At 40.6% G+C, this 23,803-nt stretch overlaps 3 protein-coding genes across 3 annotated transcripts; 1 reads left to right on the forward strand and 2 right to left on the reverse strand.

The window, feature by feature from the left end:
* The first annotated feature begins 578 nt into the window (after positions 1-578).
* LOC115789657 (GTPase IMAP family member 7-like) lies at positions 579-1,638 on the forward strand. The gene is made up of 2 exons (XM_030743160.1): positions 579-606; positions 1,001-1,638. Exons 1-2 carry the CDS (start codon positions 579-581, stop codon positions 1,636-1,638), a joined length of 666 nt encoding a protein of 221 aa, XP_030599020.1.
* Positions 1,639-2,199: 561 nt separating this feature from the next.
* On the reverse strand, positions 2,200-12,513 carry LOC115789772 (uncharacterized). The gene is made up of 7 exons (XM_030743282.1): positions 12,452-12,513; positions 11,784-12,324; positions 10,918-10,955; positions 10,078-10,152; positions 8,204-8,278; positions 7,576-8,040; positions 2,200-2,414 (listed from the first exon to the last, which is right to left on the reverse strand). Exons 1-7 carry the CDS (start codon positions 12,471-12,473, stop codon positions 2,200-2,202), a joined length of 1,431 nt encoding a protein of 476 aa, XP_030599142.1. The 5' UTR covers positions 12,474-12,513.
* A 1,714-nt stretch (positions 12,514-14,227) lies between these two features.
* LOC115789773 (GTPase IMAP family member 5-like) lies at positions 14,228-22,310 on the reverse strand. The gene is made up of 4 exons (XM_030743283.1): positions 22,268-22,310; positions 21,053-21,127; positions 15,467-16,020; positions 14,228-14,248 (listed from the first exon to the last, which is right to left on the reverse strand). Exons 1-4 carry the CDS (start codon positions 22,308-22,310, stop codon positions 14,228-14,230), a joined length of 693 nt encoding a protein of 230 aa, XP_030599143.1.
* Between the last annotated feature and the right edge of the window lie 1,493 nt (positions 22,311-23,803).

Consider the following 23,803-nt stretch of genomic DNA (forward strand, 5'->3'; position numbering starts at 1 on the left):
TAACATCATAGAGTTATCTTAAATGGCATTATTTGTATTTATTTTTCCTTTTTTAATTTGTACAAATATTATTTACTGTGCCTTAGTTTTGTATGTCTGCTGTCTGGGGTGTTTGTGGGTTAAAATCTGTCAAAATTTGTTTTAATATACATGGCTTTGTACTGTATCTGTCAATATATTTTCAATAATCAGTTAAGAGACATTTGAAGAAAAAAAGTGCCCCTTTAACCTGTCAGTGTTCCACCCATGGATGGAACACCGTCTCTCACGCACAGCAGTGATAATTCCACTAACCCAGTCTACCTAGCTGTCTTTCTTGACTCATGAATGTGTTGAACCTTGACAGAAGTAATAAAGCTGTACAGTTGTCACTCACTGCACGTGGGGGCTGTGCAGAACTCATCTTGGTGCTGCTTAATCATAAACTCTGCAGGAGTCTCTGAACTACCTTAGAAACAGCTCAGAGTCAGGCTGAATAGACTGAGAGATTAGCTCCACCCTGTGGGCGGAGTCTTTGCTCTAACATTAAAACAGTGAGGTGCTGTTTCAGTTCATTCTCCATGAAGTCACGAGCAGAGATGGGCAGCAGTGAATCGATCCCTGAAGGTGAAGTTGGAGCTTCATTTACTGAAACACAGAGATTATACTTGGGAAAGATACTTAGCAACAATGGTAGTCTAGACACTGGAGGTGGTGGAGCTGAAGGAAGTGGAGGCTTGGATGAGGATCTCTGAGTTGAGTTGGCGATGGGAAGGAGGCGGGTAGTACAGAAAGGCAGAATGACAGAAGAGCTGAGATTTATAGCACAGGAAACAGAGGCTGATTGGCTCACACAGGTGAGCAAGAAACGACGTGAAAGAGGAAGTGATGTAAAGAACAGACCTGCGGTCCAAACGCTCGAGAATGCAGCCACAGTGGATACAAATACTGCATTAATTAACTTATGAATAGGCTTCATTTAAAAATACAGTAAGTGTAACAAAAAATGTTCCTTGTGCAGGTGATCTACTGAGGATTGTGATGATTGGCAAAACTGGTGTTGGGAAGAGCACCACTGGCAACACCATCATAGGCGAAGAGGTTTTTGAGTCTGCAGTGAGATCAGAGTCAGTGACAGAGACCTGCCAAATAGAACGAATTAGAGATTGCAAAAGAAAGATCCAAGTGGTCGATACTCCCGGCATTCTGGATACGTCTAAAAGTGCAGACACCATAAAGAAAGAGATTGCCAAATGTGTCCACATATGCTCTCCAGGCCCTCACGTCTTCCTGCTGGTCATTCAGATCGGCAGGATTACCAAAGAAGAAGAAAACTGTGTGGAAGCGCTGCAGAAACTCTTTGGACCTGAGGCATCAAACTACATCATTGTCCTGTTCACTCATGGTGACAAACTGAAGAAGATGACCATGCAAGAGTATCTGAAAGACACCAACCCTAAAGTCAGAGAGATGCTGACCAGGTGCGGTAATCGATACCACGTCTTTAACAACAAGAATATGAAGAACAGATCTCAGGTGGTTGAGCTGATCAAGAAGATCGATTACATGGTGGCAGCAAACGGAAGATTGCACTACACTGATGACATGTTTGAGAAGGCACGGAGGATTCTGTGGTATGAACATAAAACAACACCATAAAAGCTGCTTCACGACTGTCCCTTCATGGTGGACGTGCAGCAAAATAACTGGGATGAACCCTCCGACCATGCTGATCGTTATTTGGGTTGATCTTGATAATGGTAATAATGTTTTATTCCTGTCACAAAATGTTTAGAACATGTTTAGATTATAATGTTGACATGTTTTTTTGAAGAAATGTTTTCTGCATTAATCACTTAAAGACTGAGTTTCCATGTCAGCGGTGTTTCATTGAGTTCTCCATTTTAAGTTTTAAATCACTTTAAACTTGTAAACTCTCTGTGAATTTAAGGACAAATAAAATCCAGCAAAGGGTGACAGATGATGTGTGTGAGGACAAAAAACAAAAAAAACTAATAATTGCAAGCAGCAATGGGACAGGAGTATGTGGTGGTGGTGGTGGGGATACATCAGTTGCTGGGGAACAAGTTGTGGTTCCCCAGCAGCCACACAGGTGACAAGTTATGGATGTTGGCAAGGGTGGCAGAATGCCTCCAGAAGTTTGGGAGGGGGTAGATGATGGGGACAAAGGCCCTCTGATGGCTTGGGTGGTGGTTGACGTTAGTGGATGCAAAGACCCTCGGACTCAGGCAGTGCCGAACCCCCAAATTCTGACAAAGACTGATGTACAGGCAGCGAGGGACCCACGGGTTTAGGCTCAGGTGGTGTGGGACCCTCAGGGTCTGGGCTCAGGTTTGCACAGGACACTCTGGGGCTGCATGGGCTCACAACCAACTCCTCTGATGATTGGGGGTGATGCTGAGGCTTAGCCACCCCTGGTCTCCAAACAGGAACAGGTACAGGGACAGACTGTGGAATACAAGCAGTTTGTGGGGTGCCCCAAGTGAGGGAAGAGTCTCTGGGGTGGTCAGCACAGATGCACAATAGTTTCTGAAGAGGAAAGCTCTGGAGCACACTCAGCTTTATTACTGTCACAGGAAACAAACAGGGCTGCCCAACAGACTCATCACAGAGCAGGGAGACACATTATGACGAGGGAAGATGCAACAAAAGACAAGGCGAGACTCAGACATGAATACACTTCAGGTAATGAGGGGAGAGGAAACAAGTGGGACAGCTGGGACACATCACTGAGGCCGGGACAAGGGGACGAAAATAAACAACACAGGAAGGGAGGCGCACTGAGAGAACACGATAAACAGAAATTCAAACCAAAACGCTCAAAGCTGCAACAGTCAGAGTACACAAAGGTGACCTCTACACCACAAGCAAACTAACGAACAAACTGAAGATAATTAACAATTAACCAAAAACAGAAAACACAGGGCCGAAGAGACAGGACCACAACACCTCATACAGTGAACACACACCTCAGGCTGACACACAAATTATTTCACTAATAGAAATGAAACAATTTGTGCCAAGAAGAAAGAAATTATAATAAAAGTAAAAAAGGGATTAAGTGGAATATTTGGATCCCATCAGAGTCAGAACAGTTGATTAGCTGATCACTGTGCAGTCTCCTGTTTTTATTCTTTGATGTTCCATTTGGTGCTCAATTAAACTCTCAAACATATAAATGTATACAATTATGGGATTTGTATGAAGTATTTGTATATGCCCCAGTGCCCCAGACAGGTTATATGCAAAGTTTCATTAAGACTGCTCATACACACACTACCATCACTATAGTGTGATTTTTGCATTTTGTTTAGTGGGATTTTTTTTTTCATTTTGTTTTTATTTGATGGTCTGTTTGTTTGTTAGCTTATGTATATTAAAATGTAAAAAATAAACAAATTGTTTAAAAAAAAACACCTAAATGAATCATGTTAAGCTAGTGCTGCGGGTCAGAGCCATGGTCAGTAAAAATGAACTGAGAGTAACTTGTGGCCACACGAGCAGAGAGGAAATGTTACAGTTTACTTTAGTCCACGTCAAACAGTCTTCCTGAGGTTCAGCTCCGTCACTGTCGTATGAGCCGTGGAGGGCGAAGGGCGTACTCACACGGCTCATACCGTGCCCAACGCATTTGACCTCCAACGTCTGGTTCAGTAATGTGATCGGTACGTGCTGTGCCCGGGCGTGGTCACGTGAACGGTGCCCCGGCTTGCTTAAAGATAAACTTGCAGGTCTGGGCATGACGTTGGACGTGGCCACGGTACCTGTGACAAAACTGCTTTGTTAAGTAAGATCTGCAAGGCATACGAGAGGACAGAGTTTCACTGCTTCCCCAATTAAGCCACAAACTGAATCAAATCATTAACCTCATAAAATTCACAAGTTTCACAGAATCAGCTGTTTTATGTTCTCGTGGAGCACATTAGAGCTTTACTGCTGTTCCAGCTGCAGGTCAAAGGTAACATTACCAGAACTGACTGTGAAGTTTCCACAAAGACATTTTTTAGGAAGACAAAACCAAAAACAAGTATTTTAATCCCTGTGATAGAAATTCCATTCATATTTTTGTTATATTTCTGGTTGTGTTTTAAGGTTGTTTACAGTTTATATTCTCAGTTTGTTTCAGTTTCTGAATTCTGTGTTTAGTTATAGTTATTGTATCCATCCCTGTCTTTCCTTCTTGTCTTCCTGCGTCTCTCTGTTCCAGTGCCTGTCTGTCTGTCTTTCCTCCTGTTGTGTCAAGTGTGTGTTTGTGTCTTGTTTGGTCACTTCCTGTTTTATTTTGACAGTCCCTTGTTCCCTGTGCTTCGTGTTCAGTTTAGCTTCCTTTGTGTCATTAGTCTCATTTGGCTCATCTGTTGTTCCCAGCTGTCTCCACTCTCCCCAATTACCTTGTGTGTATTTAAACTCTCAGTTCTCCTCTGTGCTTTGTTGTGTTGTTGTCTGTGTGTGCACCCCCCATGCCATGCCTTTTCCTGTCTAGTGAGTTTGTCTTGTTGCCAAGGTTCAGTACAGTAGACTTTTTTTAGTTTAGGATTTTGTGCTGAGAGCCTCCAGCTTTAGTTGTGGGTCCTGCATTTGGGTCCAACCCTGCCTCCCACATATGACACATACGCAGAGGTGGCAAAAGTACTGACATTCTGTACTTAAGTAGAAGTACAAGTACTTATGTTAAAAAATACTTTAGTAAAAGTCAAAGTACTGGTTCAACTTCTCTACTTAAGTAAAAGTAAAAAAGTACAGGCTCTGAAATGTACTCAAAGTAAGAAAGTAAAAGTAGTTCTTTGGAGGACGTTTCTACCTGCTATTTTTGTGTAAAACAAACCGAACCTCATTATATATTATTGTAATAATATAAAATAGTACATGAGAATACAAATGTTATTCCAATCTAAATTTTAATCCTAATGAACGCACTCAGCTTGAATCTGTTATGTAGGACACAAGCTGTGAAAGGGAATTTAAACACAGCTATGTTCTCTGTGTCCTCCATAGTAGAGGGTGACTGTGCCTCCACCTAAACACCAACATGAGGACACTCAGGGGTTACAGTGGGATTCAGAAGGTGGAGGAACCCTAAGATCAGCTGTAGTGGCTCTGCATGGGGAGAAGAATCACAACTTTCTATTGTGAGCTGCAGTAAATGATGTTGGTGTGCAGGCTGTGATCAGCTGACCTGCTGCTGCTGCTCTGAGGTTTACTGCTCTGTGTGGATGAACTGAACTCACAAAGATGTAACCCAGTATTTCACAGCTCTCTGAGCTGATCTCCATCCCCTACACTGACAGCATACAGGCTGTAGAAATGTTGGATTCAGTGAATGAATCTCAGCATCAGCAGCTTCAAACTCATCTCTGCTGCACTGATGTAACCTGTAACTCTGACCATGAACAGAAACACTGTGCTCCAGTCCAACACAGAGCTTTACTGTAAATACAGTACAACAAACTAACCTAAACTGCAGTATTTTCATAGAATCTTTGAATAACACAAAGTCAGCATACTTCAGTTTATTTTCCAGTCCTTACCTTTAATTCTAACCTCTCTCCTTCCTCTCCTGTCCTCTTTCTCCATCTCTGAGTGAACATCTCTCTCTTTGCTCTCCCTGAAATGCAGCAGCTCTTCTTTTAGCTAGCAGACACACTGTGTGACAAACTGCACACACTTTGTGTGTTTGCTGATATTTGTTGAGCATTTAGAAACGTTGCATTTACCTGCCACACGTTACTCCCTTCATGCTCGCTCCTCTTCAGTAGCGCTAGCTAAGCTGTTTATGTGCCGCAGCGCAACTTACGGACTCGGTCCGGCCCGATTATAGCGCTATAAATGATACATTAATTATATGTGTTTGCGTATTTAATCCCTTTGTACGAGATAAGCCCCGGTGATGGAGGATACGCAGTACGATTGTCTCTTATATGTTATTATTCCTCCATTTAGGCTCAAATCGTTTTATGTTTGACGGCGCACTGACCGGAAACGCAAACTTCTCTCTGACGTGTTAAAAAGTAACGAGTCTGTTTGAAAATGTAAGAAGTAGAAAGTACAGATACTTGTGTAAAAATGTAGGGAGTAAAAGTAAAAAGTAGTCAGAAAAATAAATACTTAAGTAAAGTACAGATACCTGAAAAATCTACTTAAGTACAGTAACGAAGTATTTGTACTTCGTTACTTCCCACCTCTGCACATACGTGCATATATACATGGGCAAACTAACATAAGGCACTGTGGTTAAAATCATGAAGTTCTGCTCTCATTGGCTCATAAACCCACTCTCACTCAGGTGACTCACACTCACCTCTAAAATCCCTCAGACTGAAACTCTTTCCTGAGCCTGAGAAAATAAACTCAGGTTTAACATTTGGCAAACATCACAGCAGTTTAAGCATTTGTGTTTTATAGTGACAACTAGACCGTTTTTACAATGTGTACTGTCCAGAAGAGACCTCCAGCTGTCCTGTTTTTATGAATGGTGCAACAAGAATTCTTGTTGTATTAGATTTTTATCTCCTAGTTTCCCCTCACAGCCCAAAGACATGCAGTTACTGGGGTTTGGTTAATTGGTGATTCTAAACAGGTTTGAATGGTTGTCTGTCTCTCTGTGTTACCCCTGGTGACCTGCACAGGGTGTACCCTGCCCCTATGACAGCTGTGATAGGAACCCCCCCCCCCTGCAGAAGGGCTGCTTTTACTAATTTCACACGTGTTTCAACAGTCAGGGAAAATCAGGCCTTCTCTCTGTAAGTTCACTAATTAATTAATTAATTAGTTAATTATGATTTAAATGTAATTCATCCAGTTTATTCACACAGTCATTTTGTGCAAAAATACATTTAATATTTTTTCTCCAGCTGTCTGAGTTATCCATATTAAGCAGGTAACACATCAACAGGGTAGCACAGATTTTTGTTGCTGCTGTTGAGCTGTTTGTGGGCTCATTTCCTCTTTTTAAAACTGTGACAGTTTAATGCTTAAGTCAACAAACTGTCCAGAACACACTGATGTCTCAGTGACAGAAGAATAAGAAGCATATTAGAAATAAATGGCCTGAACACGTGATTGTCTTGTAAAGTTTATTTTTCACTGCGTCGGCTGTTTGAGCTCTTTTAACACTCTCACTTTATTCAAACATCAGTCACAGAAAAAGCAGCTATAAAATCAAATTTCATTCATAAGCATTTAATCTTTATTTAACACTTAAATGTCATAACAAGCTCCCCTCAACATTTGAGTTTTTGACTCGACTCTTTTAGAGTCAGTGCAGTTAGCAGACTGTATCACCCTCCACAGCAGTTTCATTGTTACATTGTTTATTAATGTCCATTTTTATTGTGTTTGTCTGAATATTCCAGATTAAACTCATGACAACATCCCACACAAACTAATGTGTATCAGTGTGAATCAGCAGCAGTTACAATAAACAGCACTCTGACTGTGGTGATAATTTTAAAAAGCTTTCATTTCTAAATTTCTTTAAGAGTGCTGTGACTTGTTTAGTGTCCTTGGACTTGTTGCTGAATACATGGTAACGACTGCTGCAAGCTTCCACGATGTGTTTGAGGTCAGGCCGCTCACCGATAAACGCTTCCACCGTTCCTGTCAAATCTTCTCCGTGTGTGAACAGGACGATTGTGTTTTTCCGGATTTCCCAGCCAAGCTTGTCTTCCAGCTTCTCTAATATTCCTTTCTCACCTTGTGTGAACCTCCCCAGCTGTATCACAAGCAACACCACACACCGCCCTTCCTGACAGTACTTCTTACACTCCTCTACCTGAGCCTCGTCTGCAGGTGCATCTTCATAAAAGAAGTCTGGGGTATCGACCACTCGGACCTTGGTTCCAGTTATCGCTGTGATTTTCTCCTTACACTTGGTGGTGACTGGCATGGAGCTCAGCTTGGATTCGAAGACCTGACCTTTGGGCTGGCGGTGCTTCCCAGCAGCCAGGATGGTGTTTGCAGATGCGCTCTTTCCGGTCCCAGTTTGTCCCAGCAGAATGATGCTGAACACACCATCTTCCTTTGCACCGGCACCCCTCCCACCTGGAAGATGTAGAGCAAAGGTCACATTATTTCATCAACAGTTCCCACTCTAATTTCTTTAAACTGTTGGATCCTGAAAAATGTACTCAGACCAAATATTTATTTAAATGATCTCACTTCCTGGTCTTGAAAAATTAAAGTATTGTAGTTTTCTGAAGCATACCTTTGTCTTGAACAGGTGTTTTTTTTGGAGGCGGGGCAGTCTGCTCTGGGCTGAATGGACTTTGATTACTGGCTCCTGAGGAAAAGTGGATAATGCATACTTTTGTCATATTATCGCAATATGTTCAGAAGTCTCAACAGCTCTTGTTAGATCTAAGCTGACACAAGGATAAACAAACTACAACAAATAAATAAATAAAAATAAATCAATAGACTCAACTATGAGATTCCAAAGTTGGGTACCAAACCCCAATAACAGCTGGTACATTATTGAATGTCAGAGCAGCTGAACTGAAAGATAAGCTGGAAACCTGGAACCCCAAAGTCGATTACCAAGACTCCATGATGTACCCTCTGAAAGTCTACTAGAAGATGCAAATGCAGCACTATGGACAATCCCATCATTGAAACCAATCAGTTGATGGATCCCACGGCAGCAGTGATCCTTGAGGTGCTTGGCTATAGCACCAGGGTAGCAAAACACCAGCTAGAGCAGTCACTTGAGACTACAAGAGCAGACTGACCAACCTGTGCACCGCCTGGATTGATTACAATAAAGCCTCTGACTCAATACCTCACATATGGATCCTGGAATGCCTAGACCTATACAAGATCAATAGGACCATCAGAGACTTCATCATGAACTCAATGGGAATGTGGAGAACAACACTAGAGGCCAACTTCAAGCCAATTGCACAAGTCACCATCAAGTGTGGGATTTACCAAGGAGATCCTCTGTCCACACTGCTGTTCTGCATAGGCCTGAATCCCCTCAGCCAGATCATCAACAAGACTGGCTTCAGACACTGACTACGGAATGGAGCAAACATCAACCACCTCCTGTACATGGAAGACATCAAGCTGTATGCCAGGAGTGAATGAAACATTGAGTTTACTGATTATGTCATTCCCACTGGAGAAATGTAGTTGGATGGTAACAAAGAGGGAAGGTAGCCAGAACCGAGGGGATTGCACTACCAGAAGGCAACACTGCAGACAATAAAACAGCTACAAGTACCTTGGAATCCCACAGGCAAATGGGAACCGTGACGAGGCCGCTAGGAAAGCTGCAACCTCCAAGTACCTGCAGAGAGTAAGGCAAGTCCTGAAGAGTCAGTTGAATGGGAAGAACAAGATCCGGGCTATCAACACCTACACCCTGCCAATCATCAGATACCCTGCTGGGATAATAAGCTGGCCACAGGAGGAGATGGAAGCCTCTGATGTTAAGACAAGAAACCTCCTTACCATGCATGGAGGGTTTCACCCCAAATCCAGCACCCTGAGACTGTACGCTAAGCGGAAGGAAGGAGGCCGAGGACTAGTCAGTGTCAGAACCACTAGATGAAACAATGAAGATCCATGAATACATCAGGAAGATGGCCACAAAGGATCAGGTGCTTAGTGAGTATCTCAGGCAGCAGAAACCTGAGAAAGAAGAGGAGCAAGAACAGGAACCATCATGGAAGGACAGGCCTCTGCACAGCATGTACGACCGGCAGATAGAAGAAGTGGCTGACATAGAGAAATCCTACCAATGGCTGGACAAAGCTGGACTGACAGACAGCACAGAGGCACTAATCATGGCAGCACAAGAACAAGCTCTGAGCACAAGATCGATAGAGGCTGGGGTCTACCATACCAGTCAGGACCCCAGGTGCAGGCTGTGCAGAGATGCTCCTGAGACAATCCAGCACATAACAGCAGGGTGCAAGATGCTAGCAGGCAGGGCATACATGGAACGCCATAACCAAGTGGCCGGCATAACATATAGAAACATCTGTGCCAAGTATGACCTGGAGGTCCCGAGGTCAAAATGGGACACGCCTCTGTGCAGATATTATTTAAATGGTCTCACTCCTGATCCCTTCATACCGTTGTCTTGTCCAGGTGCTCCTTCTGCAGGTGGGGCAGTCTGCTCTGAGCTGGATGGACTTTGGTTCCTGGCTCCTGAGAAAGAGTGGTTCATGCATATTTTTGTCATTACAACATTATGAACAGAAGTTAAATATACATATGAGAAGGCTTTGTGATCATGAACCATCAATAACACAACAGAGATGAAAAGCTGCTCACACAGGGTGACTGAAGATCCTTCAAACCTAAAAAATTAGTAATACGTGTTGAATTCAGTTTGAATATGTCTGTGCTTTTAGTCGAGTCTTCACATAAATCTGTATCACTCACTGTTTTCATTTATACAGAATATCACCACATTGTCAAAGCTTTGTGTTTTTGGAACAAGGTTCTGGAGCAGGAGAACACAGAACCGTGTCCACACACAGTTATGAATGATTTGTTCCAGTATTAGTGAACATGAATGTGGATCACAAAACGGCTTTTACCTGCTTCTTTTTTACTTTATAAAAATGTACCTTTAAAACTCTTTTTGGACATCAGGCTGACAGTCAGCTGATAAAATGTTGTTTTTACACCATATTATGAAACACATTAACTAATGTTCTTAACTCTAATCTGAATTTTGCTAATTTGGTTTACAATTTCCTTTTCATTGACAATCTGTTAGAAACATCTTACATTGAACTTTCATTATCCTGTTAAAAATTTAGAGAAATGTACAAACTGGTAAAAGTTATGAAAAGTAAAACTATTACTCTTCAATAACCAGGGATGACTCTGAGTGTAACTCTGTGTATTTATATAATCTAATACAAAAAGTTATTTTTCTGTCATGTATGGAATTCATAAACTGACCTTTGCTCCCAGGATTGTCTGGAGGAACGTTTGTGTTTCTGAAACAGTGAAACAAACAAACAAATGATAAAACAAACAAACCAGAACAAGCTTCTGTGTTTTTGTGTTTCTTCTCAAAGGACATAAATGTTGTTTTTTTTAGAAAAATTGAACCTGGTGCTGCTTAATCTTTATAGTAAATAAAACTGATATGTAGTACTACTTTAAAAAATGTCTCTCAAATTCATGTCTAAGAATTTAATTTTTGCAACACAGCAGATGATGACGATGACGACGACGATGACGATGATGATGATGATGATGTACTGTGTGTGGCAGGCGTCCATATTGTCCACAAAGGTTTTTAGAATCATAATAATTGTTTAAATAAACCTGAGTGTGATGTGTTCACTGATATGAGGAGAATGTGAAAGCACTATTTTAGGACTGAGTAATATTGTTACTTTACTAATTAGGCTTCACATTCAGAGTCAAAGAGGCTGATTTGTATTATTATTTTTTGCATTACTGAGATAAGAATAAGAATACAGCTGCAGTCAAAGCTTTGGCTTCTGCTTAAAACAAAATATCCAAAGAAAACTGATTGTGTCAAAACAGCCTGTTTTCATGATATAACATTAAAATAATGAAAGTAATTAAGATTTTTCAGAGTATGTAGTGTGGACTGATGAAACCCTGTCCCTGCCTCTAACCACAACCATGTCACTCTGTTAAATGAGGGGAAAAATATGAAGTTTTTTTATACTTTAATATCTGAACACTGAAACATTTCAACTATACTAAAAATGATTTGAATACTTCATCAGCAGAGACCCTTATGTGAGGATCACAGACATGCAGAACAGCACAGCGGAGGAACGTGTTACCGAGTGTGTTTCAGATCCTTCTTCCTGCGCTCCACAGCATCCTGGGTGTATTTGTTGTAGTCAAACTGGAATGGTGTTTGATGTGAACACCATTTCTTACATTCAGCAGCAAGATTTTCATCCAAAGTTTTCATCCGGATATTTAACGTTTTCCTCACATGTTCCAGTAAATTGAGGCTCTCTTGGTTTTCTAAGATAACAGCTACACAGTTTATGACACTGCCTCCAAAGACATCTTTAACTTTAGTTATCTGAGCCTGAACATTTTCTTCTTGGCTGTGGTCTGAATCTACTGCCAGGATGAACAGATGAGGGCCCGGATCAGAGAGGGCCATGAAATCAATAATCAGCTCCTCTGGATGACGGCGTTCTTCGAAGAACTCAGCAGTGCTGATGATCCTGTATGAGGCGTTCTCTCTCTCGACAAAGTTGCTCAGCTTCGTGACTGCGGCGTTGGTGCCTTTGAGGATTATGTTATCGATCCTTCTCACAAAAGCAGCTTTCTTTCCAAACAGAGCGATGGTCACCTTGTCAGGATGTTCTGCAGGAGAAATAAACTCTAACTGGGACATCGTTTCACTGCTATATCAGAGTGCTGGTACACGTAAACACCTGACACTACAGGTGCGCTCCTTTTACAAGCAGTAATAAAACTATATAATACTTACGTGGAGGCTCGGCAGAACTCATCTCGGCAGCTGTTTAATGAGTGCTGCAGGTTTCAGCAGAGTCTCTGAAGTAGCTTTCAAACAGGTCAGACTGATGCTGATATAGGCTCAGATTTCGATCCACCCACTGGGCGGAGCGCTGCTTCATTTCACTCTCCAAACTGACCTGCAGGTGAAACTGAAGCCTTAAATTAGAATTTTAAGAAAAAATAATTTGATTTCTAACTGAACGCACAATCTATCAAATGTTACAACTCTTGCAGCTTTAGATACAATTTAAAATATTTCCATCCAAACAGATTTTTTCTTTTTGCATGTGATCCTATGAGGATTGTGATGAGCACTGTTGGTAGCATCACTGTAGGAAAGCAGCTTTTTAGTCCAAACTGAGCTCAGAGTCAGTGACCAGTAAACAGAAAGATCCACATGGTCGATACCCCGGCATTCTGGATACATCTAAAAATCCTGACATCATAAAGAAAGATCATAAAATCCACCCAGATGAGCTCTCCTGGGCCTCGGGTCCTCCTGCTGATCGGCAGGTTTAACTGTGTGCAAACGCTGAGCGCGCTTTCATCAGGGTGGAGGGTGCAGCGTTTAGTGGGCTGACTGTGGATTTCAGGGAGGAGTGTGATGTTGAAAGCAGGTTAGCTGAAATGAACAGGCAAAAGAATCAGTTAAAATGTGAGTGGGAGTCAGAATGCTGCTCAGAATATTCTAACTGGCTGCCACTCGGTGGCGCCAGAAAGATTATCTTCAGTGTGTGCTCTGTCTGTAGGCTTATTGATTATAAAGGTGGATGCATACCATAATCTTTGAAACTACTTTCAGCAAACAGGATAAAGGAAGCAATAAGTTTCCTCCAGTGTACTCCTGGTTTTTCCGAAGGAAAAAGGAAAACAATCTCAGTGTTCCCACACAGTGAGGTCAGAGGGACCTTTCTGAAACGTGGCACTCGTTTCTAAAAGAAGCGACAGTGTGTGATAGTTTTAAATGTTCGGATCTCTCATGAACATAAAACCTGCTGTAAGAAGTGACGCTCATTTCTAACCCTGAAAACTCAGGTTTCCCTCATGAATGCTTCATAGTTCAGACCTGCTGTGGATTTTTTACAGTTTCTGAAATGATAAATAATAATCAAAAATGTTTAATATAAATTAGCTGGTTTTACCTTCTCTCTCATATTATCCTGTGTTAACTTCTTCTGGAAGTTTTCATACCTTTAAATTCTGGCAATGGCACATATTGATTATTGATAAATTATATATTTATCACGGCCTCCTTCCAAAATAATCTGACAGTAACATTAATTTGAATGAGTTTGGTTAGATTAACAAAGTAAACCATGTTAGTGTTTCAGCTGTGAGGCTCTGTTGTTACAATGTAACTTTTAGTTACAGATAGATGGAAATCACCAAGACTTTGACATCAGAATAGAAACAGTTATCAGTTATTGTTTTCAGCACAGGAGTGCTTACAGCTTACAGCTGTAAATTAATTATGGTATGACCTGTCACTTTGTTACTTTATGAGACTGAATAGCTGCCCTGTTTTCTTGCTTATCTTTATTACAGTGAAAAAGAGGTCAAAGCTAACCAGTTCAAGATAACAGAAGGTCATCATGTTTTTATGTTCAAAAGTCAAAGTTTAATCTTTCGATCCAAATGGAGAATAAAGCTCACAGGAAGAGTTTTTATAAATAATTTCTTATGTAAACAAAGTAAAAACAAAGACCCTTTTTTTATTGTGACATTCATATACACTTCATCTCCAATTCTAGTTGAGAGTGAAGCGAATCTAAAAAGCACATCAGAGAAAATTAACTGCACAGAATACAATAGTTAATACAAACATAGTAATAATGTATGTATAACACATAGCTCTGATATGCTACCAGGCTACAGCCAAATGTTCTTATTTGAAGCTAGAAATGACTAATGTGACTAAAACAGCCCAAATGGGGCTGGATGCTGATGCTCTGACGGTCACTCTTCCTAAACTATTTATTTTTAGTGAAACGGATGTTTTTGTAACCAATGTCACAACATCTAACCCTGCAATGTTTTCTAATATCCGTGCGACGCAGATAGGCTGTACTGATCAGTTGTGTCCATGGACAATTGTATCAGGATTAGCTTGTCAGCCAAGGCAGTTCTTGAGTTCTCAATTGATGCATTAAATCAATACTGTCATTGTGCTGAAATTCATAATACAGAGATAAGAGACTGCTGGACTGATTTTTATATCAGATCCTAACATTGCTGTATTTGCACAGGTGTTTATTAATCTTGGATCTTGACCTTGTATTGGTGATGAGCAGGTTAGAGCAGTGTGTGACCTCACTGACCTCACTGTTTGTGCACATAACGTAGCTGAAGCTCGACCTGACCGCCCGAAGCACAGTTCTTCAGAGATATTTGATGTGGCCAAAAAGGAATGGATTGATAATAATGTAGATACAATAATGCAGACTCATAAAGATACTTGCAAAGCAGGTCATTTCTTTTGTTTTTTATTTATAAGCCCTTGATAAATCCTGCTGACTACTGTCTATTTGCTAACATAAGCAAAGACATATTAAAAACATATGGAAACATCAGAAATCACTTTTTTGGCACAACACCTGCAGCTGGATAAGAAAGTTTCCAGAGATGCAAACATTTGCAAAGAAAGTTCATCTTAATGGTTACATTTGCTTACTTCATTTCTTTGCTGCATAAAAATGAAAATATGAAATAAAAGAATATTTATATGCATCTTTTATTGTTTAAAATAATGTCATCAGCACTTTCACATTACACATCACACCTCACACCCCTGGTCTAAATATTCAAAATTAAACACAACAGCAAATCATGGTAACTATGGTTACCATAAAATGAGTTCACACATGTAAATCAGCAGTAATTACAATAAACAGCACTGTGAATGTGATTGTGATAGTGATGATGATGATGATAATGGTGATGATTTTAAAAAGCTTTCTTTTCTAAATTTCTTTAAGAGTGCTGTGACTTGTTTAGTGTCCTTGGAGTTGTTGTTGTTGAATACATGGTAACGACTGCTGCAAGCTTCCACGATGTGCTTGAGGTCGCTGCGCTCACCGATAAACGCTTCCACCGTTCCTGTCAAATCTTCTCCATGTGTGAACAGGATGATTGTGTTTTTCCTGATTTTCCAGCCAAGCTTGTCTTCCAGCTTCTCTAATATTCCTTTCTCACCATCGGTGAACCTCCCCAGCTGTATCACAAGCAACACCACACACCGCCCTTCCTGACAGTACTTCTTACACTCCTCTACCTGTGCTTCGTCTATAGGTTCATCTTCATAAAAGAAGTCTGGGGTATCGACCACTCGGACCTTGGTTCCAGATATTGCTACTATATTCTCCTTACACTTGGTGGTGACTGGCATGGAGCTCGGCTTGGATTCAAAGACCTGACCTTTGTCCTGCTGGTGCTTCCCAGCAGCCAGGATGGTGTTTGCAGATGCGCTCTTTCCAGTCCCAGTTTGTCCCAGCAGAATGATGCTGAATACACCATCTTCCTTTTCACTGGGACCCGTCCCACCTGGAAGATGTAGCGCAAAGGTCACATTATTTCATCAACAGTTTCCACCTATTTAGATATCACTGTAGCCAGGCTGACAAAGAGTCAGAGCTCTGTAGAGCCGAGTATTCCTTTCACGTTAACTAGTAGTGACTTCATGGATTTCTTTACAAATAAAATTTTAGAAATTAGAGAAAAAAATTATTCATAACCATCTCAAAGATTATTCTTCATGTTCGGCTGCTTTCAGCACTGCTGGTATTTGTTTAGTCTCTTTTGCTCCAGTTGATCTTTCTGAGTTAACTTCAATAGTTACTTCCTCCAAACCAGCAACATGTTTATTAGATCCCATTCCTACTAGACTGTTCAAAGAAGTCTTTCCAATTATTGATGCTTCAATCTTAAAAATGATCAATCAGTCTTTATTAGTTGGCTATGTACCACAGACCTTCAAGGTGGCTGTAATTAAACCTCTACTTAAAAAGCCATCACTGACCCAGCTGTCTTAGCTAATTATAGGCCAATCTCCAACCTTCCTTTTCTCTCAAAGATTCTTGAAAGAGTAGTTGTAAAACAGCTAACTGATCATCTGCAGAGGAACGGTTTATTTGAAGAGTTTCAGTCAGGTTTCAGAATTCATCACAGTACAGAAACAGCATTAGTGAAGGTTACAAATGATCTTCTTAGAGCCTCTGACAGTGGACTCATCTCTGTTCTTGTCCTGTTGGACCTCAGTGCAGCTTTGATACTGTTGACCATAACATTTTATTACAGAGATTAGAGCTTGCTATAGGTATTAAAGGTACTGCACTGCAGTGGTTTGAATCATATTTATCTCATAGACTCCAATTTGTTCATGTAAATGGGGAGTCTTCTTCACACACTAAGGTTAATTATGGAGTTCCACAGGGTTCTGTGCTAGGACCAATTTTATTTACATTATACATGCTTCCCTTAGGCAGTATTATTAGAAAGCACTGCATCAATTTTCATTGTTATGCAGATGATACTCAGCTTTACCTATCAATGAAGCCAGATGACACACATCAATTAGTTAAACTGCAGGAATGTCTTAAAGACATTAAGGCCTGGATGACCTCTAATTTCTTGCTTCTAAATTCAGATAAAACTGAAATTCTTGTACTCGGCCCCACAAATCTTAGAAACATGGTGTCTAACCAGATACTTACTCTGGATGGCATTACTTTGGCCTCCAGTAACACTGTGAGAAATCTTGGAGTCATTTTTGACCAGGATATGTCCTTCAATGCACATATTAAACAAATATGTAGGACCGCTTTTTTGCATTTGTGCAATATTTCTAAAATTAGAAACATCCTTTCTCAGAGTGATGCTGAAAAGCTAATTCATGCATTTATTACTTCTAGGCTGGATTATTGTAATTCATTATTATCAGGCTGTCCTAAAAGCTTTCTGAAAAGCCTTCAGCTGATCCAAAATGCTGCAGCTAGAGTACTGACAGGGACTAGAAAGAGAGAGCAGATTTCTCCCATTTTGGCTTCTCTTCATTGGCTCCCTGTTAAATCTAGAATAGAATTTAAAATTCTTCTCCTCACATACAAGGTCTTGAATAATCAGGTCCCATCTTATCTCAAAGACCTCATAGTACCATATCACCCCAACAGAGCACTTCACTCTCAGACTGCTGGCTTACTTGTGGTTCCTAGGATACTTAAGAGTAGAATGGGAGGCAGAGCCTTCAGCTTTCAGGCCCCTCTTCTGTGGAACCAGCTCCCAGCTTGGATTCAGGAGACAGACACCCTCTCTATTTTTAAGATTAGGCTTAAAACTTTCCTTTTTGATCAAGCTTATAGTTAGGGCTGGATCAGGTGACCCTGAACCCTCCCTTAGTTATGCTGCTATAGGCCTAGGCTGCTGGGGGGTTCACTGTTGATGCACTGTTTTTCATTCACCTTATTTACTTTGTTTATACTCCACTCTGCATTTAATCATTAATTGTTATTAATCTCTGGCTCTCTTCCACAGTGTGTCTTTTGTCCTGTCTCTCCCCCCTCTCAGCAGATGACCCCCCCTCCCTGAGCCTGGTTCTGATGGAGGTTTCTTCCTGTTAAAGGGAGTTTTTCCTTCCCACTGTCACCAAGTGCTGCTCATAGGGGGTCGTTTTGACTGTTGGGTTTTCTCTGTATTATTGTAGGGTCTTTACCCACAATACAAAGCGCCTTGAGGCGACAGTTGTGATTTGGAGCCATATAAATAAAATTAAACTGAATATCCAAGCTTTATATTTAAGTGATTTTTTACTCATGACCTATTGAACTGTATCTTCTGAAATTATACATAAAAATATTAGTTTATATAATGAGTTCACTTCCTGTTCTTTCAAAGTTATATTGTGGGTTTCTGAAGCATACCGTTGTCTTGTACAGGTGTTTTTCCTGCAGCTGCAGCAGTCTGCTCTGAGCTGGATGAACTTTGAGTTCTGGCTCCTGAGGAAAAGTGGAAAAGTTGGTAATGGCAGCAAACTATCAGATGCTAGATGTAAATGACACATGTCAGCAAAACTGTGTCATTAAGCTTTAATTATATTTTATAATATTGGGAATCATTATTTACAAGTTTACCTCTGTGGTTCTCTGTTAGTTCAGTGTAAGATTAGTCAGAACAAAGAAGCTGTTGTGACTCCAAGTGCAGAGAACAGTAAAAGTGTTGCCTAGCTGCTCAAGAAAGTGATCTATTATCACATATTGAACACTATAATAATAATAATAATAACCCCATATTTTTAGCCACATTGTACAAATATTATTTAAATTATATCACTGACATTTTGAGATTAGCTATATTGTGGTTTTCTGAAACATACCTTTGTGTTGTTCAGATGCTTTTTCTTTAGTTTTGTGAGTCTTCTCTGAGCTGGATGTACTTTGTTTACTGGCTCCTGTGGAAAAGTGGATGATGCATATTTTTGTCATAATACAACAATATGTTCAAAACCCTGAGCACACTATTTCTAAGCAGACATGCAAACATAAATATGATTTCACATTGTGATCTATAAATAATGCAATAGAGATGTTTTATGACAACACATATGATTAAAAATTGCACTTAAAGGGTAAGAAACCATTCCTGAAAGGCTTTGAAACAGTTTTATATTGTCTGAAGGGGTCATAAATGTTTTAGTTAGTTAATATTAATTAAATGATCTCACTTTCTTTCATTTTGAAATCAAATGTATTTTGGTTTCTGAAGCATACCCTTACCTGGGTCAGACGTTTTTCCTGCAGCTGCAGCAGTCTGCTCTGAGGATGAACTCTGATTTTTGTCTGAGGAAAAGTTTAATAATGTCAGCTAAACATAAATATTAGAAGGTGTCATCATGAATTAAAGATTACACAACATAAATAAGTTCTAATGAAAAAATAAAACTTGCACAAAATAAAGAGTAAACTGTATTAGATGTAAATGACACATCAGCAAAGCTGGTGTTATTGATGTTTAATAATATATAATAGTGGAATTATTATTCACATTATTATTTACAAGTTTACATTTATATTGCAATAATAATATTATCTTATTTAAATGCTCTCACTCTGTCATTTAGAGACTAGATGTATTGTGGTTTTCTGAAGCTTACCCCGCAGTGGTCCAGGTGCTTTTCCTTTAGATCGGGAAGTTTTCCCTGAGCTGGATGAACTTTGTTTACTGGCTCCTGAGGAAAAGTGGATGATGCTTTTTTTTTTCATACAATAAAACTGTTACACAAAAAGTGCAGTTAATTACACAGTGTAATCACAAATTCTTCAACAGCTTTAAAATAACTAATACAAATATTAAATTGCCTTGGATTCAGTTTTTGTGCAAATATTTTTAAATTATCCCAATTTCGGTTGTTTTGAAATTAAATGTATTTTGGTTTCTGAAGCATACCATCATGTAGTTCAGACGTTTTTCCTGCAGCTGCAGCAGTCTGCTCTGAGCTGGATGAACTCTGACTTCTGGCTCCTGAGGAAAAGTGGAAAAGTTGGTAATGGCAGCAAACTATCAGATGCTACATGTAAATGACACATATCAGCAAAACTGGTGTTATTAAGGTTTAATAATATTATATAATAGTGGAATTATTATTTACAACTTTACATTTATATTGCAATAATAATAATATTATCTTATTTAAATGATCTCACTCTGTCATTGAGATTAGATGTATTGTGGTTTTCTGAAGCTTACCCTGCGGTGGTGGATCAGGTGCTTTTCCTTTATTATGGTGAGGCTTCACTGAGCTGGATGAACTCTGATTTTTGCCTCCTGAGGAAAAGTGGAAAAGTTTGTTAATGTCAGCTAAATATAAATATTTGAAATAAAGATTACACAACACAGATAAGTTCTAATGAAAAATAAAACTGTTGCATAAAGTAAAGAGCAAACTATCAAATGCATATATTTTCCATACAATAAAACTGCTACACAAAAAGTGTACTCAATTACACAGGGTAATCACAAATTCTTCAAAGCTTTAAAATAACTAATACAAATATTAAATGGCCTTGGACTCAGTTTAAATTTGTTACAAATGTTTTTGTGCAAATATTATTTAATTCATCTTAATTTCAGTTGTTTTGAAATCAAATGTATTTTGGTTTCTGAAGCATACCCTTATGTGGGTCAGACGTTTTTCCTGCAGCTGCAGCAGTCTGCTCTGAGGATGAACTCTGATTTTTGTCTGAGGAAAAGTTTAATAATGTCAGCTAAACATAAATATTAGGTGTCATCATGAATTAAAAGTTACACAACATAGATAAGTTCTAATGTAAAAATAAAACTATTGCACAAAGAGCAAAGTATCAAATGCTAAATGTGAATGACACTAATATTATAATAATGGAATTATAATTTCACATTATTATTGACAAGTTTACATTGTGACACATTCTACCTCTGTGGGTCTCTCACAGTTAGCCCACATTTGTGGCATTTTATCACTAAGTAACTTAGTCACATTGTTCAAATATTATCTAAATTATCACTTTATTTTGAAATTAAATGTATTTTGGTTTCTGAAGCATACCGTCGTCTTGTTCAGGTCCTTTCCCTGCAGGTGTGGCATGCTCCTCTGAGCTGGATGGACTTTGATTACTGACTCCTGAGGACAAGTGGATAATGCATACTTGTGTCATAGTACAATAATATGTTCAGAAATCTGAGCACATAAATATGAGGTTTTCACACTGATCTATAAATATTACAATAGATGTTCTGGAAAAGCCTTAAAAACAGTATCAAATCATCTTGAACTCAGTCTAAAGTGGTCAGAAATGTTTTAGTGATGTTGTTTGGTAAAAGTTGGTAATGTCAGCTAAACATAAATATTGGAAGGTATTGTCACGATACCCAAGAGGCTCCCAGGAGACATCCTAGTCAGATGCCCGAACCACCTCAACTGGCTCCTTGTGATATGGAGGAGCAGCAGCTCTACTCTGAGCCCCTCCTGAATGGCTGCGCTTGGAGAGGCCAGACACTCTTCGGAGGAAGCTCATTTCTGCCGCTATATCAATGATCTCATTTTTAGTCACTACCCAGAGCTCATGACCATAGGTGAGGGCAGGAACGTGGATCGACTGGCAAATCGACAGCCTCACTTTCACACTCAGCTCCCTCATCAGCCCTGATCCGTCTGTCAAGCTCCCGCTCCATTCTCCCATCACTCATGAACAAGACCCCCAGGTATTTAAACTCCTCTACTTGGGGCAGGAACTCGTCCATGAGCCAGAGTGGGCCCTTTTCCGGCCGAGGATCATGTCCTTAGACTTAGAGGAGCTCTGAACCATTCCAGTGGAACCTGGAGGCCATCACCTGATGAAGCCAATAGGACCGCATCATCTGAAAAAAGCAGAGATGAGATTCTGAGGCCACCAAGATGTGGTGGAAGCCTTCTGCCACCTGGCTACGCCTAGAAATTCTGTCCATAAAAATTATGAACAGAATTGGTGACAAAGGGCAGCCCTGAAAAAGTCCAACATTTACAGGAAACGATTCTGACTTATTGCCGGCTATACGGCCAAACTCTTTCTGTGGTTGTACAAGGAATGAATAGCCCGCAGCAATGGGCCAGACACCCCATACTCCCACAGGACCTCCCACAAGCATGCTCAAATATCATTGAGAGGATGAAGAGCTGGTCCAGTGTTCCTCATCCATGATGAAAACCCCATTGTTCCTCTTGAAACCGGGGATTCGCCTGTAGGACGCACCCTCCTTTCCAGCACCCTGTCATAGCTCTTACCTGGGAGGCTGAGGAGTATGATCCCCCGATAGTCGAAGCTCATCCTCGAGTGCCCCAGATCTCCATGCGATGTTACAGAGGCGTGTCAACCAAGACAGCCCTATGGGAGGTGGGAGTTGAAGGTCTCACAGACTGGGGTCTCTGCCAGGCGTTCCCAGCGCACCTTCACTGCGCCAGGTCTGTCCAGCATCCTCCCCCACCACCTGATCCAACTCACCACCAGGTGGTGATCAGTTGACAGCTCAGCTCCTCTCTTCACCCGAGTGTCCAGAACATACGGCTGCAGATCTGGTGATACGATTACAAAATCGATCATCGTCCTGCGACCTAGGGTGTCCTGATGCCACATGCACTCATGGACATCCTTGTGCTCGAACATGGTGTTTGTTATGGACAAAGTCCAATAACAAACACCATCTGAGCTCAGATTTGTCAGGTCATTCCTCCCAATCACAGTCGTCCAGGTGTCACTGTCATTGCCCACGTGAGCGTTGAAGTCTCCCAGCAGGACGATGGAGTCAGTTGTTGTGACTCCAAGTGTAGAGAACAGTAAAAGGGCTTAATAATGTGATCAGTGCCATTCTGCTTTACCAAGGATGATCCATTATCACATTCTGATCAGTGCAATAATAATAATAATAATTAATAAGCCCATATTTGTGGCATTTTTTTTATTATTATTATTATTATTTATTTATTTATTTTTTAAAGCCTGTCATGTCTGGCTGTTTTCGCAATCGGAACGATGATCCGAATGCAATGATGTACCAAACATATTTGCTTTTACAAGAACAGCTCTATAAGTTTTCTATAGGCTATTTTGTATTTTTATTTTTTATTTAGTTATTTATGCCAGGCCTGACAGGCAATAAGGAAAGGGACAGAGAAAAACAAAAAAACAAAACAAACAAACAAACAAAAAAAAAGGGGGGGGCAAAGGGGAGTAAGGAAAGAAAAATACTCAAAGATACACACACACACACACCTATACAAATGCATATACATATACACACATACACACAATCTTGCTGTTTGCAGTAATGTGTGTATGCGCCTCTGTCATGGAATGTACTCAATGAGGGTAAGAACTGCAACCAAGCCCCCCGTGATCCAGAGGCAAACAGGAAAAGACCCAGGGGACCCAGGCCATCCACAGCCACTAGGAGCTCAGAAGACCTGAAGCCACACATCCTGATGGCAACCAAGTGCACACCCCAGAGGAGGAAGGAGGGAGACCCTAGACGGAGCCCCCACGGCCAAAGGGCATAAGTCCAGAGAGCCAGAGGCAATGAGCATGTGTTGTAAACTGACTGATGCAATTAAAAAGGAGGAGCGGGACATCAAACAACACAGCGAGCAGAGCCGAGGGGGTGGCCATACTCACTGGAGCACGAGCCCCCCTCCCCCAAAAACCTACGTGTGTGTAATGGGATGTTTAACTGAGTGGGAGGAGGAGAAGGGTCAGGATAAATATGACTGGGAGGTAGAGGACTACCCCCTGGAGTAAGAGAGCCAGCTAACTGCTGGATCACCAGA

Source organism: Archocentrus centrarchus, chromosome 12 (genome assembly GCF_007364275.1).
Source record: "Archocentrus centrarchus isolate MPI-CPG fArcCen1 chromosome 12, fArcCen1, whole genome shotgun sequence".
NCBI classification, from domain to species: domain Eukaryota; kingdom Metazoa; phylum Chordata; class Actinopteri; order Cichliformes; family Cichlidae; genus Archocentrus; species Archocentrus centrarchus.